At 36.4% G+C, this 19,066-nt stretch overlaps 1 protein-coding gene across 1 annotated transcript in view; it reads left to right on the plus strand.

The window, feature by feature from the left end:
* Positions 1–242: 242 nt before the first annotated feature.
* Positions 243–19,066, plus strand: part of LOC122299223 — a 30,604-nt gene continuing 11,780 nt past the window's right edge. Inside the window, exons 1-16 of the mRNA XM_043109311.1 lie at positions 243–634; positions 771–930; positions 1,035–1,127; positions 2,281–2,383; positions 2,535–2,697; positions 10,416–10,590; positions 11,146–11,274; positions 11,360–11,926; positions 12,053–12,670; positions 13,286–13,354; positions 14,565–14,678; positions 14,792–15,037; positions 15,826–15,873; positions 16,289–16,432; positions 16,778–16,942; positions 17,040–17,102. Coding sequence (XP_042965245.1) covers positions 432–634; positions 771–930; positions 1,035–1,127; positions 2,281–2,383; positions 2,535–2,697; positions 10,416–10,590; positions 11,146–11,274; positions 11,360–11,926; positions 12,053–12,670; positions 13,286–13,354; positions 14,565–14,678; positions 14,792–15,037; positions 15,826–15,873; positions 16,289–16,432; positions 16,778–16,942; positions 17,040–17,102 — 3,060 coding nt within the window. The 5' untranslated portion in view covers positions 243–431. The remainder of the gene's footprint in view (positions 635–770; positions 931–1,034; positions 1,128–2,280; positions 2,384–2,534; positions 2,698–10,415; positions 10,591–11,145; positions 11,275–11,359; positions 11,927–12,052; positions 12,671–13,285; positions 13,355–14,564; positions 14,679–14,791; positions 15,038–15,825; positions 15,874–16,288; positions 16,433–16,777; positions 16,943–17,039; positions 17,103–19,066) is intronic.

Consider the following 19,066-nt stretch of genomic DNA (forward strand, 5'->3'; position numbering starts at 1 on the left):
TTCTAATTTATCGTGTAATTTTTGATATTAATATTTAATATTTAAAAATATTTTTATTTAAATAATTTTAAAAAGATTATAAAAAATTTTAAAATAAAAAATTTGTGCAACTCCAACTTCGATTCTATTCCGAGACGGAGAGTGCATATAAGAATTTGAGAGGCACAAGTGTCGAATATATATGAACCAGAATAAGAGAGAGAAGGTCTACGTGACATATGATAATTTTTATATATTATTATATAAATTAAGGTTGCTTTGTCACACGCCGTATGAGTACGTAAGTTCAGAAGCACGTCCCACCGCTGCCGCTCGTGTTTCGTTCTCCCCGCCTCTCAAATTCTCAATCCTCTACTCCCCTTTCAAAACCCTAATTCAACCATAAAAAGCCCTTACTGGATTATCACCGTTGATTCTAGTGTTGGTCGGCCATGGCCGGAGCTCCCAGAGACCAGGCGCTCTCCCTTCTCGCCGCCGCCAACAACCACGGGGATCTGGCGGTGAAGATGTCTTCTCTGAAGCAGGCCAAGGACATTCTCATTTCCGTGGATCCTTCTTTGGCCACCGAGCTTTTCCCCTACTTGGCCGAGCTCCAGTCCTCCCCCGAAAGCCTCGTCCGCAAATTGCTCATAGAGTGAGTTCGAAAAACCCTAGATTCTATCGATTTCTTGTGCTCCCTCTCTCTTTCCTCCATTCTATGCCTCTCTCTCTCTCTCTCTCTCTCTCCATTTTATGCTTTCTGTTTTGATCTTTTTGTATATGGTGGATAGGGTGATTGAAGAAATTGGTTTGAAAGCAATGGAGCTTTCACCTGTGCTTATGCCGGTGTTATTGGCGCTTTTAAGTGATGACGAGTCTATTGTTGCGAGGCAATGTATTATTAGTGGCACAAATATCTTTTCTAGGGTTCTCGAAGAATTGGCACTGCAGGTCTCTCTCTGTCGCTCACGCGAATACATTTCCTCCTTGAACTCCCTTTCTCTTTTCTTTCTTGTCACAATTAAACTGCTTATGCTCATTCCAAAAATTTATAGTATCACCGTCGGGGTAAAATTGAGAGGTGGCTTGAAGAGCTTTGGATGTGGATGGCTAAGTTCAAGGATGCTGTCATTTCCATTGCATTGGAGGTGTGTAAATGTCATAAACTCGTACCTCTAAACTACCACTTAATGCCTTAACTTTTAGAGATTATCTTTTCTCTTTGTGCACTTGTATTCATCGTGGTTATGCCACGTTGATGATGCGATACTTGCCAATAACTACAATTCAAGGTTGGACAAACAACATCTTCTGAATGAGGGGAGGCAATAGATTAAAAAGCTTTGAATTCTTCTGTGTTAGAATAAAGCTTATAAAAGAGGAGACTTGTAGCTTCTTCAAGATTTTGGCAGGTTTTGGGTCTATTTTTTTGCTGTCGGTTTTACACTGTTGATTCATTTTTTGTTGTGTGTTGGCAGTGAGTGGATGAAGAGAACTGCCATTTTTTGTTGTCCTTTTCTTTTTAGTAAAAAGAAGTTCATATACCCCAGTGAGAGTTCACAATTTGATGAAGTGGTGCGGTAAGTTGGACTATTGTTTGTTGAGCCTGAGGCCTTGGACTTGTCTTTCGGGTAATTGTGTGCGCTTGTGTAGGGGTACTAAAGAAAGAGGGGGCTTACATGTGTCTATCTTTTTTCCTGTGTACTTAGGCCGTACCTATTTACTTGGAATAAAATTTCTCTTATTAAGTGTAAAAAAAATAAAAAACGTGTCTATTTTTTAACTTCTCTTCTTTTCGTACATATTTGAAATTACTCATTCTGACAAGCAGTATTACCACATTAATTTCAAGAAATTTCCTGTTTCAGTAGGAGTTACAATTTGCTTTCTGAACATCACTTCTAGGCGTTGCTCTTGTATATGACCTGTGTACTTGGGCTTTTGCCTATTTGTACAATTAATACAATCTTATTTGCTGATAAAAAAGGAGTTACAATGTTCTTTCTATGCGATCATTACAATCTGTTACGAGATTTAGTTGTCTTTTACAAGAGATGTGAAGTTTTGACTGGTTTTGTTGCCTTTGAAGTTTGATGGTTTTTAGAACAATTAACAAATTATTTATGAAACTGTTTGGTGAGATCTTTCAATTTTGATTATTCCAAATAACTGACTTATCAAAAAAAAAAAAAAATTTCCAAATAACTTGGTGTTATATTTTAAATAACTGTGTATTTTGTAGTTGTTACAATGTTTGAAATATTTGGCTAACCTTAAAGTTGTTATCACTTAATTTTGTAGCCTGGCTCAGTTGGGAGAAAGTTGCTGGCTTTGAAATTGTTGGAAACATATGTTTTATACTTTACATCTGATACCAATGATTTTGAAAAGCCTGTCACAGAAGGTAATGCATTTTAATTTTGAGGGTTTAATGTTCATTCTACTGCACTTTACTTTCTCCTGTGATTCCTTTGCCAGTTTTCCTTTTTCAGCAATTTGAGTTTGACTTGTTCAGCCATTAGTTGTTTGGATATTAACTCGTTTCTTGACAGCAGCAAGTAGGCGGGCTTTCAACATATCATGGTTGGTTGGTGGTCACCCTATTTTGGACCCGGTTGTGCTTATGTCAGAAGCAAACAGAACACTTGGCATTCTCTTAAATTTGTTGCTGTCAGCCAGTAGCCTTCCTGGTTCAGTGACGATAACCATTATTAACTGGTGAGCTTCATGTAGCATTATCAAAATGTATTACTCATTTTTGATTTTTGCATTTTTGTGTAATCTTTCATCTTTTCATGACTAGTGCGTCGTAAAAAATTCTCTTTTTTCATTGTGTGTCTTGTAAAGGAAAAAGATATTGACAATTAAGCAGATTGTGAAAGGCAGATTCCATTCAAATGAACCATCGTTATATAAATGATGTCTCACATACTGGATAAGTTTCATTAATATTAAACTTGTTGTTCCCAGAGAATCTATTGTGCAGTACCATGTGTTTTAACTAACAATTCATTTTACAACCTAATAGAAATAGATTATAAAATTTTAAGTATTCTGATCATTTTGATAGACTATAAATTGTTAATCTTTCCTACCATCTACAACTTAAGAATGTATTTCTTTATTTTCTTTTGGGGAAGGTAACCATGAGTTATCTTTAGCATGGTTGTGGGCACTTGGAACTCTTAGGTTTCATAGCTAATTTTTTCCTTCGGATTAATTTGATTGAGTTCCTGTTTTCACCATTAGCTATCCTCATTGTTGGTGGTAGCATGTGGAACTCTTGGGTTTTGTGTTGATTGTTTTGTTTGCTTGAACCTTAATGTCTCCTGTGTAGGTAATTAGCGAATGGCTCATTCCTATCTTCTTTGTTTGTTTGAGTGGCATGTTTTTAGGATGAATGGATCCTTATAGTCCATGGGGAAGACGCTCAGTCTGTTAGGATTAGTATAGCATTCCATGTAGACTTTTTTGTATATGTCCTGTATACTTTAGCTCTTGCCTATTCTCATGATCAATAAAATTTTGTTTACCTATAAAAAAAAAGCATTCCATGTAGACTTTAAATTCTGAAGAGTGAGGGATGCTAGGCCTCGTTTGTTTTCATAAATCATTTCATCTCATCTAATCATTACAATTTTTTCAAACTCCCACACAAAATACAATAAACAATTCAATATTTTCAAATCCAAAAATAATATTAAAAAATTATATTCTAATAATAATTTATTCAACTCTCGTCTCGTCTCGTCTCATCTCATCTCATCTCATCGTATACGTGGAAACAAATGAGGCAAAACTGTGTCCAGACACCTGTTTTTAATGAGGGCGTCACAAGAAAATGAAGCATATATGCGCTCTCTCTCTCTCTCTCTCTCTCTCTCACACACACACACACACACACACACACACTCTCTCTCTCTCTCTCTCTCTCTTTCTCACGTGTGCATGCACACTCTGGGACGTACTCTGGCACTTGTACTTACTGTCACATGTGCAAGTGCATAGAATTTTGAAAATCCCAAATGGCCCTTCTACATATTAAATTCCAAACAAGACATTTAATGAGATGCCAATATGAAGATCTTTGTTCTAAATATTGGGCCTCATGCATTGTGGTTATATGTGTCTGTCTATGTAACCATGTGTTGATAATTTTTTGATAGGTAAAAGCAAGTTATTAAACCACTTGTTAATATTATAAATAACTGCATAAGCATATGTTGGTATGCCTAAAAGTAGGTTTGTTGGTAATATTAGGTGTCTCATCTTGTATACTTCCTGTGTAAATGGTCTCCGCCTAGTTTCATTTGTTTTAATAAAGTTTATTACTTATTAAAAAAAAAACTGCATAAGCATACATTGGTATGCCTAAAGGTAGGTTTGTTGGTGATATGCATATATGCATACATACCATTATTACATTTCAGCACTGCACTTTTTATTTACTTAGAAAAAAACATTTCAGTGCTTCACACTGGCGAACACAGAGAATCTATACACTTTCATATGCCAAATATGCATCTAAAATGGCAGTATTGCCTTGCCCCGAAAGTTCTCTAATTAGGTGTTTGGGCAATAACTATCTATTCATTAGTACAATTTTACTTGCTTATACTTATCAAAAAACTTTACTTGCTTATAACCAAAATGGTATTGCCTTGCCTATCAATATAGGCCAATTGCTTATCATGATGATATTTCTTAAATCCAACCTGAATATGGTTGCATATCCCTCGCTTTTCGTTGCAACGATTATTGGAAGCTTATTTGGAGCCTCATTGTGTGTTTTCTCCCCTTTATTTTCTTCAAACTCTGGGATGGATTGCACCCTGAACATGGTTGGATATATTTCTAATTGACTAATACGTTGCAACATGAATAATTATTTTTTTATGCAATGATATCATGTCTTCTTTATTACTTGTGTCATTAAATATCTTCAGATTAGTGAAGGCCTTAAAACTTTAACATGGCTGTAGACGTCATTTTGCCCACATTTTTGCTATCTTGGAAACTATGGAGAGATAACTAAAGCTTGGAAACAGGTTGTAGGACAAGCTCAACTGCTTGTTTGTGATATTATTGCAGCGTGCTGACCAGTTCTCTTATGAGGAGTTAATGGCATTGGATACTGCTGCATTGGTGGGTCATGGGAACAGGGCTAGACAATGTAGACTGCACATTGTTTGGGTACAGTGGAGCACCGGGAAGTGATAGGAACGGATAACTGATGGATTAAAATGTTCATCTCGTGTGCTGAGGGAAACATGGTGGTCAAGCGACGCAGTTTATGCTTGTAAACTGTTAAAAAGACCATTTATTTTAACTTTTTTCGAGTTTTTATGCTGTATTTGCGTACAGCTGATGATGTGCAAGCTATTTGAAAATGTATTATCTATACAGTTGATGCACATTATTTAATACCTCTAATAATCAAATTTCTTTTTAACTGAGGATTACCCTGCTATTTTATCTCTACTCTGTTATGTTTCCCAACATTTCCATCTCACATTCTATTTCATCACAACACTTGATTCATTATATGAAGTACACATGCTTTTTTGAAACAATCAACCGTAATGACCGTACACCTGTTTTAGCGATGAGCTCTGGCTCTAATAAGGGGGAGATTGAGGGTTTACTTTCAAGAGCCACTTAATGTGTGTGTATCTTACGAATAAAATAAAATGAGTTATTGTCTCCTGTTTCGTTTCTTGCCAGATAGGTGATGGAATTAGATTGCATCATGTAGGCCATAAACTTGGCCTTGGTGTGAAGCCTATTATTATCTTTGAAACAGTTTTAACTAGCACAGCTGTTTTAGCCATGTATTAGCAGTTGATGACTGCAGAATGGAATTCATTTAAGTAACAATATGACTTGTTTATGCAATCAGTCAATGCCTGCAAAATTGTGTGAAGGCAATCAATCTTGTTATCTGCCAAAATCATCACTTATCTTGGATTAAAGGAAAAAACTAAAATTTACTGTTTTCTCTTTTCATATCGTTGCCATTTCTCAATGGTATCTTATTATCAATCTGGACTTAGTCTTTGTAAATTATTTTGATCCCAAATTTTTATCATTGTTTCACATCGATAAATCTTTTAATAGAATGGAAGCAACTGATATTTTGTCATATAAAAAAGATAGAAACTGAAAAATAGCAAGAGAATCTGTTACACAGATTTTGCACTTGAAGCTTGTTTTTCAAGCATGCACTACAATTTGTGAGATGAAATGGCTTGTGGTATATTTTGTGTAATTTGATGTTCTGTAGCTATTGATTTTTTTATTAAGTTTATATGGATGGAAATATAAATATATTTGTTTTGTGGGGTACATGAGCTTGTGCTTGATCAAATTAACATACAATGGAGATGAACAAGCTGGAAATATCCACATTATTTTAGTAATGATTGTGCTCTCATGATCTAAGTTGTGATTTTGGAATGGTGGGATGTATTGTTATTACTAATGAAAGAAATCATAAACAACTGAGGACTATGAGAACATTTCAAACATAAAAATTTCAAGTTCTTGTAAATGTTGAATGAATAAAAGTTGTTTAATTAGCAATATCAATGCCTTTTTTATGTGGATGTTTAAAATGATAATAAATGTGATTGAGATTTGAGACTTGTAATATTTCCCATTCATGTTAGTCATGTTTTTTTTTTTTTTTTTTTGTTATTTTGGTATTATTGTCTTACCCTTACTCCATTTTGCTAGATAACGGTATATAGAAGTTATCAGATTTTGTGCTACTTAGGTATTCATTAGATGTTTCTATGCACACACTATTTGCTTACACTTTTGTGGATATAACTTACAAAGTATTATGGACATTGCACTCTGTGCAATTATGATGTTATGAAAGTATTTTGCTTTTTTTTTTTTTTTTTTTTGGGGTGGTTGATTATTAGAAGTACGATAAAGCTGTGGTGAGTGTGGAAGTGACTGCTAGTACTTTTTTTGGTGTTGCCTTTTGCTGGTTGGAGTTAATATTGTTAATTTGTTCTTTGAACATAGATTGGTCATTAGAATTCTCAATTGAAATGAAATGCTGGGACTGGAAATTTACTTGTAGCTTGCCTCTTAGCTGTCCTTTTACATCTTGTATGTTTATGTAGAAATGATTTTTTTCTTTGATAACGGGGGAACCACCCCACAGCAGAGCCCTTAGGACTCACCCTTGGAACGTAAACCCCCGGGGAGACTAGCACAACAACCCACTGCCATGGCCTCTCACTTAAATCGCAGTTTGATCCCAGGGGGAATCGAACTTGTTACATGGGGCTGATGCACACAAGTTTGCCCTTACCACTTGGGCTACCCACGGGCGGTTGGATCAATATGCTTTTTAACATCATATGATGATTATATGCTTTTTATAATCCTTGAATATGCTACGGCCGCTGCTTTGAGAATATGGAACGCTCTCCGGCTGGCTTTAGGGATTTTTTCTTTCATACTTTGTTACTGTGGGCCTCCTCTATTGTATTGATCGGAATGAGTTTTAATGACTTTTATGCTACTATCCGTAGCACGTAGTTTGTAATTAGGCTCTTTCTTGTATACTTTCTGTGTACTTGGGCTTTGTCTATTTACGTGGATCAATAAAATATCTTTTTACCTTTCAATTTTTTTTTAAATTTATAGAAAAGGGGACATTCTGAATGCAATACGGTTGCAGTGCACTGTTCAATGTGTATTCTTTGTTTTTGGTTTTTTTTAGTTCTAATACTTCATTTTTATTTTTTTTTTGTTTGAAAGTAATAAAAGATTTTATTCCCTAGAAATAGGCATAAGCCCAAATACACATGACGTATAGAAATAGGCATACTTTCTTTTAGTGTAGAATGTTTGGAATGGCTGCATCACGGAACTTTGAGTTTTTGATATTTGGTGGTGCTGGGAATGATAGTTACCATCTTTTGGTGGTGGCGGCAGCTATGGTAGTGTCAATGATAGTGACAAGTGGCAATGGTGGGAGTTATCATGATAATGATGATGGCCCTAATAAACTCATTTTGTTGTTAGAACAGCAATTTGATCATTTCAAGCTTTTTAGAAGTAATCCTTACCTTTTGTGTTGTTCCCTTATGTTGTAAGTATTGATGAAGCATTTTGTTTAGAATATGACTCTTAGGCTGCATTTATATGTTGTGTTGAGTTGAGTTGAGATGAAAGTTAAAAGTTGAATAAAAAATTGTTAGAATATTATTTATTATTATTATTATTATTTTGGGATTTGAAAAATTTGAATTATTTATTATATTTTATGTTGGAATTTGAGAAGTTGTAATGATTAGATGAGATGAGTTGAGAGGAGTTGATGAACTAAACTGGCCCCAAAAATTAAGAATGAAACAAGTGGTCTGTATTTGCAATGTATTGCTTTAATTTCATATTGTTTTCTTATTGTGTTCTAAAGGGATACTTGCTACTTAGATACTTTCCTGTTTTTTAGAATGCATTTTAAACTTCAAATAAGCATAATGAATGGTCATTTACATAACTTAACTCAAATCTCGATTTGAGACCATGGTTGAGGTGGGGAGGAAGAGGTTTAGAAATTGCTTAGTTTTTTGAGCTTTAATGTTTTAAGTTAATATTGTACCATGTCAAAAGTTTAACATTGTACTTAATGAAAGTCTTGCTTTATGGATATAAAATATGCACTGTGTTGCATGTAATCATAAGAACTTCAGATGACATCTATCCTATGTATGCTGCACAAATTGTGCTCATTCTTTGATTGTTAGTGTGGCCTCAGTGAACAAATTTGATTGGTAAATTTTGGTGGAAGTTTCCGTAGTAGTTCCACCGTGCTGATGAAAAGTCTGTTTTTAGGATGGTGGATGGGATGGCAAATTTTGTTACGGAATTTATCTACAGTACCATGATTTTATTCCTTATGATTGGCCATGAACCAAAAGTTTGGTTGTTCAGGATTGTGGGGTTGTAACTCCTTTGGTTCATCTTTGTTCATGAAGTTACAAAGTGTCCCTGTCCATTGAAATAATCGTTTGTTTTGGTCTGCTTGGAATTATGTGTTTTCATTTGCACCCTGCTTTAAGTCCTATTGTAACTTTCACTTTAACCACCCTTCTTTCTTTTCTTTTTTGGATTGGTAAACCCTTCTTTCTTTTCTTCTATTTTGTCCTCGTCTGTTTTGGTTTGGGAATCCGATTCACAATTGTTTTGACCCATTTTTTATGTGTATTGTCAGTATGATTTTAGATTAAGGCATTTTACTCATGCAGGGCGACACATGAGCCTCATGTCATGAGACTTGACCTTTTGGTTTATAACGAAGATAATCCAGAAGAGAACAAGATAAACAAAATATAACTGTTTTATAGACATTTGAGGAGGATACACGTATACTCCTTGGCTGTATAGAGAAAATTCATCACTAACCAGCCAAACAGCAAGATAATCAATCAATAAAATAAATTTATGTCCTGTACATATAAAAAAAAAGTTTATATGTCCTGTGTACTTAGCTTCGCTTATTTAAAATTCCGATTTACTGGTAAAAAAAGAGTTGGATAAAGAAAGAGTAAGATAGTTGGTTTGGAATGCACACATTTTTTTGATTGGAGGTTTGGGGTGTATGACTCCTGATTGGAAGTGTAAAAGGCAAAAAGGTGCACCGCTAGTGCTTCTCTTGTTTCTTGGTTTCTAGTTCACCACCAAGCCTTAATCTAGTAGAACTTGATTATGCCAACTTTTGGATGTCACTAGAACAACCTTGTTTCTGTCGAGAGTTTTCCCTTTTGATGTATATCACATCCATTCAGTTGCACCTTTTCTTCTAATGTGTGTTAGCTTTCTTGCAATTTTGTGTTTTGAAAACTATTGTGTTTCTTCAAGGTTCAACCAGCCATTTTGAATCCCCCCATCTTTTATCTCTCTCCATTTCACTCTACCATGCATGGACATCAGTGCATTATCTCGTTTCGCGTAGATGATTTTCCCATCAATACCTTTTCATAGTTTTCAGGCATCTAATTGCGAAAAGCATCAACGGCTATTATAGTAGTTGGGATTTCTGAAAAAATAAGAATAAACAGTATTGGGTGTTCTGTCTAGGGAACTCTTAATTTGGCACAGTTTCCTGTATTGGATACTATGATTTATACTGCAGCTCATGTGGCTGTTCATCTTGTCTTGTGGTTGCCTCATTGGATACTCCTATCCATGTTGCGCTGCTCATTAGTATACATAGTTGAATGTACTCTCAGATGTATGCTTGAAGACATTGTAAACCCTCAAACTTTTGGCTGTTGTGACAGCACATATTCCCAGAGTTTGCCAGATATCTGACGTCCAAATTTTGAAGAATTAGTTTATCTATTATTAGTTTGGATGTTTTTCAGTTATTATTATTATTCTATACATCTAAAACTCTGTTTTTTCTCCAGTCTTGCAGCCATAGCTAGGAAGAGGCCACTCCACTATAGTTCTGTTCTTTCTGCTCTTCTTGATTTTGATCTTAACCTTGAGTCGGTCAAAGGATGTCATGCTGCCAGTATCCAGTATTCCTTAAGAACTGCTTTTTTGGGATTCCTAAGGTGTACTCATCCAACCATTATAGAGGTAAAGCAATTTTGCCTTTTCTTTTCATTATTTTCTTCTCGTTTCCTGAGCATAATAGATTTTCTCTTCCTATTCACCTTGGGCAGTTGAACTTTAAATGTGCTGCATGAAACAATAATGTGATCTTCAAATGTGAATGTCCCCTTCATTGCTACTGCAACACTTAACAGTGTATCAAATACCAATATAAAAATTCTATGTTTTCCATTGTGTTTCTATCAGTAGAGCATTTTCTATCAACATGCTGTCAGAAGAGCAGATTATTGCACAAAGAAAATTGACTACAAAATTTCGTTACTGTTTTTGTGTGTCTGGACTTCTATTTAGTGATTGAATCATTGTGCTTTTGTCTTAAATAGTGGCAAGAAGCTCCAAAATGGCAAAAACATAGACACTGGGTTATGTTTATAGGCTCATTGTAGACATGGCATGCTAGTAAAGGAAACAAATTGAGAGACCCATTATATCTTTTATGATAAATACAAAGCCCCAAAAACTTGCTGTTCGTTCACCTATCTCTTGCCTGACAAGTTGGGTCTTCTGTTGTATTTTCAGTCAAGAGATAGATTGCTTGGGGCTCTCCGAGCTATGAATGCTGGGGATGCTGCTGATCAGGTTATCCGGCAAGTTGATAAAATAATGAAAAATACTGAGCGTGCTTCACGAGATGTTCGGCTCGGCAAGGTAGTTGCAGAGTGACCATGTTTTACATTTTAGCAATTTCTTATTTTTTTGAGATCCACTCATTGGTTTTTAAATTTCTGCTTAGGATGATCAATTATCAAGCCAGTTGCCCATAGCAGGTGATCTGTCAACGAAAAGGTCATTTCCTCTGGATAATGAAGAGCCAGCTAATGGTCATGAGGTGGCTTCCAAGCGGTTCCGGTATGGTCCTGACATCCAGTCGGCTTTGCCAGTTCAAGTAGTTGATTCTGCGCATGATTCGGTTACTGTTAATGGACTATCTCCCGTATTGCATCGCCAACTGAGCCCTGTGGAACAGATGATTGCCATGATTGGTGCTTTGCTTGCGGAAGGCGAAAGAGGTGCTGAATCACTTGAAATCCTTATTTCAAAAGTTCATCCTGATCTGCTGGCTGATATTGTCATAACAAATATGAAGCACTTGCCTAAGACACCTCCACCTTTAACAAGGCTTGGGAACTTGCCAGTAACTCAACAATTGGGCTCTCTAAATACTGCTCCTACAAATTCTGAAGAACCTCCAGATGTCAGTGCACGAGCACCTCTTTCTTCAGCTACTGCAACTAGTTCATTGTCTGATACGCCTCTGGTCAATAATCACTCTGCTGATTCAAAACGTGATCTGCGAAGGGTAAACCTCACGAGCTTTTAGTTGCTATTAATGTTGTGTGTATCTTGCAGCTATTGAATGTGTTTTAGTTCTTCACATGTTATAATTTTTAGAAACCTTTAAATGAATTCCTAGTGGCTTTTCCAGGATCCTCGTCGGCTGGATCCAAGACGTGTAGTAGTCCCTGTTGGGGTCCCTTCCAATCCAATTGCAGAGGACACTGGAGCTGCGCAATCTGAGTTTGACCTTAGTATTTCTTTGAGTAAACCCATTTCACTTTCTGTTACTACCAGTCTCGAAAGCCCTTCTACATCTCTCACGTCCATGATCAAAAGTGACGATAAAATTTTGGAAAGTCCATTGGTTTCTGGTGCTAGTCAACTAACTCCTGCTTTTGATAAAACCGAGGAAATTGACCTAATCCCAGAGGTTGATCCCTCTTCAGATCCAACACCTTCTCCAGTTAACAAAGTTGATGAGGACTCGATTGAAATGAAGTTGTCGGATGTTGTAGTGGCAAATGGGGTTGATACATCGTCTTTTCTAGAATCCGATCAGCATTCTCCTACTGTTTCAAACGCATCTGCATCTGAAGACAGCTGTCAGGATTTACCTCTGCTCCCATCATATGTGGAACTGACTGAAGAACAGGAAAGACGTGTGAGAAAATTGGCAGTTGAACAAATAATTGAATCATATGAGCAGCCATGTGGGACTGAGTGCAGCCAGATGCGTATGGCATTACTTGCTCGATTGGTTGCTCAGGTTGGTTATATTCTGATTGTTCTTATGTAAAGAGGTAACTTTTGTATCCCAAATTTGTAAAATCAAGTAGACAGTAAGATTATTCTCTTGAGTAATTGATGCCAAAGCTTGCATGCTCATCATCAGTAGCCAAGAGCACCCTAAAAATATTTTCTCATTTCCTAAGTCGGGTGATTCTATAAACAGAAACACACAAAAACAAGCAGTGGCACGCTGGCATACATATGTTGTCTTTGGCATATTCTTATTCACTTCTCTCGGTCATCTGACTGCACATACTTAGAACCTTCTCAAAATTAAGTTGTAAACTACCTTCTCATATGTTGTGAGTAATAATTGGGATCATTGAATTGAAACTTAAGCGTCAGCAACATTCAACTCCAGGATGCCAAATTTTAATCAAGGTGAAAATGCCAGTAGATGCAACTAGCTTAGTGAGCTTGTAAAATTTGTATGTGTGGATTATAATTACCATCAAGATAAAACTGGTTCTGGACATGGGTTTTTGAACCTGTCTTATTCCTCTACAATCCTCTACGTACACTTGATGTTTCATATGATGTCTACATCTAATTGTATTTACGTTACTTACTGATAATTATTTTTTCTTCACAGATTGGCACTGATGATGACGTTGTTACGATGCTGAAAGAACATGTTGTCGTTGAGTACCAACGGCAAAAGGTATCTAAAGTTTTAAACTTGTAGGTTATCTTTTTGTTTGTTGTTTGTTTTTGTCTGGATGACTGTCCTGAAGCTTGTTCATCAGTAATTGTTGTTTAGCATGATTGTAGCTGTTTGCCAGAAATATGTTATCTATGCAATGAGTTTTGTTTAAACGTCTAAGTTTATTAGCATACTTCAATGAAGATGTATTTGGGAAAAAAGAGAAGGGAAGAATGATAAAGACCAATGAACTTGAGAACAGAAAATGAAGGCTCAAATCTTGGATTGAAGGATTACGAGGAGAAGAGTGATGCCTTACTATACCCATTCCTTGAAGTTGCCATTGTCATGCTTAGTCAATGCATTGCATCAAGCATTACGGCACTGCTCTTCAAGCTGAACATCCCTTATGTGTTTGTCTTAACCCCTTTGAATTCCACAAGCGGGCAATTATTTTGATTGGTGGATTATGCCTTAAAGTCGGTGTTGCATATAGTTTCTGTTAGTCATCCCAGGACTTATCTACTGATAAAAAAGAAGTCATCCCAGGAACCGATCTGATTTTTACAACTGCTTTCTGGAGACCCTTTATGTTTTAAACTGGGCATGTTTTAGCATTTGTTTCAGTGGTGGATTGTTCCTGAAAAATATCTGAAAAGATTGTGCAGATGCTTTTTAATTATTAGTCTGGAACTTCTAACAACACAGAATACTAATTGCGACACTTTAGCTTTTGTCAAGTTCTGCATTTAACAGCCTTAGGCAGTTACCCTTCTTTTTTTAGATTTTTTTTTTGGAATTTAGGATTGTAATGGCTGAGGGGACTTTTATAATTGTCTTGTGTGCTATGCGTTCCCTTTGTTTAGAGGACTTAAACTTTTGTAAGTATTTGTTTTATCTTCACCAGGTGATTTTGTGGACTTTATTTTTAGAAGGAATCGTGTGAATCGATTTCATGTTAGTGGGGAAATAGATAACCATGCAACACTAGGAAGGTGCCTTACAAGTCCTTAAATCGGAAAGTGGGGAAATAGATAAATGTTTGTTTGCTCGACTAAAAGCTATGCGGAATGTATCTTTCCAAGTTTGATTGTCTATTCAAGGCTCCTTTAGTGTCAATTAATGGTTGAGTGGAAATCCAGAATAGATTTTTAATGCATTGAGCTTTATATTTGTCTGAGTGGTTTTAATTTCTTAATTAGTTTTAATAGTAGAAAATGGTTTCCAGGGGCATGAGCTTATTTTGCACGTGTTGTACCATCTGCATACTCTCATGATCTTGGATTCTGCGGAAACCTCTTCAGTTGCTGCTGTTGTGTATGAAAAGCTGCTTTTGGCTGTGGTAGGCACCTTTTGAGTTAGTTCAACCTTATTTCATCACCTTTTTTCTCAATATCCTGTTGTTCTTTCGACATGTGTGTGAAAATGAGATGTATTTACTCTCTTGCAATGTAGGCCAAATCTTTGCTGGACTCTTTTCCAGCTTCAGACAAGTCCTTTAGTAGACTTTTTGGTGAAGTCCCACTTTTGCCTGACTCTGCCTTGAAACTACTAGATGATCTCTGCTATGCTGATGTCACTGATCACCTTGGGAGAGATGTACGTGATGTTGAGCGTGTTACTCAGGGCCTTGGAGCTGTGTGGATTTTGATTTTGGGGCGACCGGTTAATCGGCATTCCTGCTTGGATATAGTTTTGAAGGTGACTTGACATAAGAATCTAATTGCATTTCTGTGGCTGTTATCTTTTACTTTAGTTTATTGTGTATGATGTTTGTCTGCAGTTCGGAGTGCTTGTATCCGACATATAGGTCATTATTTGGATGCTGAGACTTTTGAGGAAAAGACTTTTTTATTTTTATCTTTTAATTGTGTGATTATAGATAAGAAATTATTGAGTTTCAAAAGCTATTTTTAGGATGATGTTACACTATCCAGTGGATCTAACTCTTTTTTTTAGAGGTTCTATGATATTTTAGTGTTTCTTAAATGCTGTAATTTAGAAATGATGACTTATCAAGTCTTTTACATCATATTGAACTAATTTTTAATTCATATAAAGAGATCTTCATTCAGGCAAACGACTAAGATTGTATGTACAGCTTAAACTCTTGGATATTGTGAATTTACTTTCTAGCATCAGTAAAGAATTAATCTAATCTATTGTTCGGAGAACTGTTCTTTGCCTGCTGGTGAGGTCTTCAGAGGGTTTGTATGAAAGGCATGGATTGATTTCTGCTTCCATTGAGATTGGGGGTCAATGTAATGATTATTGAAGTCCACTTGCTGGTGTGTGTGTCTTTAGGATGTGTATATGTATGTATACATACGTGTTTATATGTATATTTGATGTTTCATTTTCTTCCTGTGTACTTGGGCTTTGCCTTCTCTTATGAATAAAACTTCTCAATAACCTATAAAAAAAAGTATTTATATGTATATTGATTGATAATTTATTGTATTTCTACTGATCTTATCTTATAATGGCAGTGTGCTGTTCATTCTCAAGATGAGATCCGAGCCAGAGCAATCCGGCTGGTATTTTAACTTGCACCTCATAACCTCCTTGATTCTATTGAAATGAAAACGTCTATCTTCGTTGGGGGGATGTAAAAAGTCCAATCTGGCGTGTTCTATATTTCTATATGCTAAAACAAAAATGATATAGACACTACCAAGTCTACCATTCCACATCCTTTGCACAACTAGCTATGCAATATTAATTTTCTTTTAAATTTTACCCGAATGCTGTTTTTACTGATTAAAAAAAATTCTTTATATTCATTTAAATTTATTTGACTTTGATGTGTTCGAATTAAAAATATATATTTTATTAAGAAGTTGTGTAAAAGTTGTGAAATACCGATAAAAAAAAGCAAGTTGTGAAGTAGTTGTATTTGTATAATTTTCCATGCTAAAAAATGCATCTGTTTTTATAATTAAATCTGGACAGGTGGCGAACAAGCTTTATCAGCTAAGCTACATATCAGAAAGTATTGAGCAATTTGCAAAAAATATGTTGTTGGCTGCTGTAGATCATCATATTTCAGATATAGAACTTTCAGAGTCTGGAACTGAGCAAAGAGTCAAAGGGGAGGTATCGGTCATTTGTTATTTAAATTACTTTTCCGTCATATTGCCTTTTCTACTTTTTTTATACCTTGTATGTGGTACGTTGAAACTCTGAAGGGTTTATTGATGTGAACCTTTTCATTATCAATCCTGTAAAGCACTTGAGCTCTGATGAGTTGAGTGTGAGTTAAATATTAACAAGAGCTGGTTTGATCACTGCAAAAAAATTTGACCTTCATTCCAAATCAGTTTGTCTTTTGGGTTTCAACAAAAAATGAACCTCCAGGGTAGCCGGGTAAAAGGGCCATTCTTTCATTTTGTTTACTTACTGATTTTTTTTTTTTTTTTAATCCTGTGGATTTCTTTTTAGGTTGAAAGCCAAGAAACATCTACCAGTGGTTCTCAGGTTTCAGAGCCGGGGCCCTCTGACAATAACTTCTCAAGGGGCATGCAATCATTACTGCGCAACACTTCAACTGTGTCATTGCCCGAAGCTCAAAGACTCATTTCTTTGTTTTTTGCTTTATGTACAAAGGTTTGCCTCTGTTTGCTTCGCCACTGGTGATGGCAAGATAATAGCTTTGTGCCCTTGATCTCTTGGTAATGCTTTTAAGTATTTTTCTTCCATGCAGAAACCAAGTCTTCTGCAACTTGTATTTAATAATTACTACCAAGCCCCAAAAGCTGTCAAGCAGGTATTTTTTTTTGTTTTGTTTGTTGCAGTGTGTTTCATCATCTAGTAGTTGACAGATTAGGTTAAGCAAGCTCTTTGTAATTATAGCAGGCCATTCTGTATTAGCCACCTATCTAATGCATGAAAGTTGACGTGGCTGCCTTATGTGTTGCAATCTCACATCTTATGGATGGAAAGCTCTGCAGTAAAAGCCTCCATCTCGAAAATTTTGAGAGGAAATCAAGAGACAGATATAGGGAAAAAATAGATTTTTCCCGTGAATTACGTGAGTTGCACTTGCAGAAAACTCCTTGTTGAGGACCTGTGCACCCCAGGATTAGTCGGGACCTGTTTTTGGACATCTGGTGCCAATCAAAAAATAATTAAGAGGAGAAAAACTATCCTGAAGATATTTAGGGGATTTAGGGTGCAATTTGAGTTGGTTCAAATTATGACCATGTAAAAGTAGCCAATTATGAAGAACTGCGGACTAGTCGTTTTGGGCTACATTTCCAACCATGTTGTTCTGATTGGCTCTTCAAGTAACCAACTCCAAAGAGATTGTTGTGGGCAACCATCCCAACTATGAAGCGATTTGAGCATATTGACTTTCAACTCAAACACTATCCTCTCACCATCCTCAAAGGTTATAGCATTACACTCTTGCCAAATCCACCATAATAGCCGTAAAGGAGCCATTTGCTAGACTTTGATGTTAGAATAGACTTTTAAGGTTGGGTTTGGGTGTTGAGAAGTGTTGAGGTATGTTGTGAATAGTAGTGAAAAAGTAGGTAAAAAATAATAATAGAATATTGAATAGTAGTAAAAAGTAAGTGAAAAGTAATAATAAAGTAATGAATAGTAGTGTGGTATGTTGAGAAGTGTTGAGGTACTCTCAACGCCCAAACACACAATAGAGAAATCCCAGCGTGATTTCCTTTGAAGTAGGTTGGGGGATGAGTTTTAAGTTCCACCTGGTCAAATGGGATAAGGTTTGCTCTCCAATTTCTATTGATGGGTTGGGAATTAAACACTTGAGGGTATTCAACCGGGCGCTTCTTGGGAAATGGTTGTGGCGATATATCATGGAAAAGGAAGATTGACCTTAAGTATGGGTGTATGTGCACCCCCCGGCCTCCTTGGGGAGGGGGGGGGGGGGGGGGAGGTGTTGGAGTACTAGGGAGGTACAAGGGGTGTGTGGTGTGGGAGCTTGGAAGCACATACAAGGAGGGTGGGGGGTATTTTCTCGACACACTACAATTGTGATGGGTGACGGATCTAGAATAAAATTCTCGCATGATCTATGGTGTGGAGATTGAGCTCTTAAGGACACATTTCATACAGTTTTCAGGATTGTGGGTGAACAGGAAGCATCGATTGTGGATCTCATGGAGATGTCCAGTGGCTCAACCCAATGGAATGTGAATTTTATGAGGGCGGCTCATGATTGGGAAGTTGACAATTTTGTTGATTTTTTCAGAACCTTGTATGCCATAAGACTAAGAAATTAGGGCACTGATAAGTTGTGGTGGACACCTGCTAGAAAGGTGCTTTTTCTGTCCACTTGTTTTATAAGAGCCTCGCCAATCTGCAACAGAATAACTTGCTTTGGAGAAGTATTTGGAGAAACAAGGCGCCCCTTAAGGCAAAAGTTTTCGCTTGGACAGGTTCACTAGGCAAGATCTTGACTTTGGATAATCTATGGAATGTCGGGTGATTTTTGTGTACTGGCGTTGTACATGTAGAAAGAATGGTGAGACTATGGATCATCTTCTCCTGCATTGTGAGCCACTAGATCACACTATGGGATGATGTTTTTAGAAGATTGGAGTTAGCCTGAGTTATGCCTACTACACTGGTTGAACTCCTGGCCAGTTGGAAGAATTTGGACAGGATTCCACAAATCTAGTAGTGTGGATGATGATTCCTATATGTATTCTTTGGTGCTTATGGAAGGAACGAAATTATCGGACTTTTGAAGATAAT

The sequence above is a fragment of the Carya illinoinensis genome, chromosome 16 (assembly GCF_018687715.1).
Source record: "Carya illinoinensis cultivar Pawnee chromosome 16, C.illinoinensisPawnee_v1, whole genome shotgun sequence".
Taxonomy (NCBI): Eukaryota; Viridiplantae; Streptophyta; class Magnoliopsida; order Fagales; family Juglandaceae; genus Carya; species Carya illinoinensis.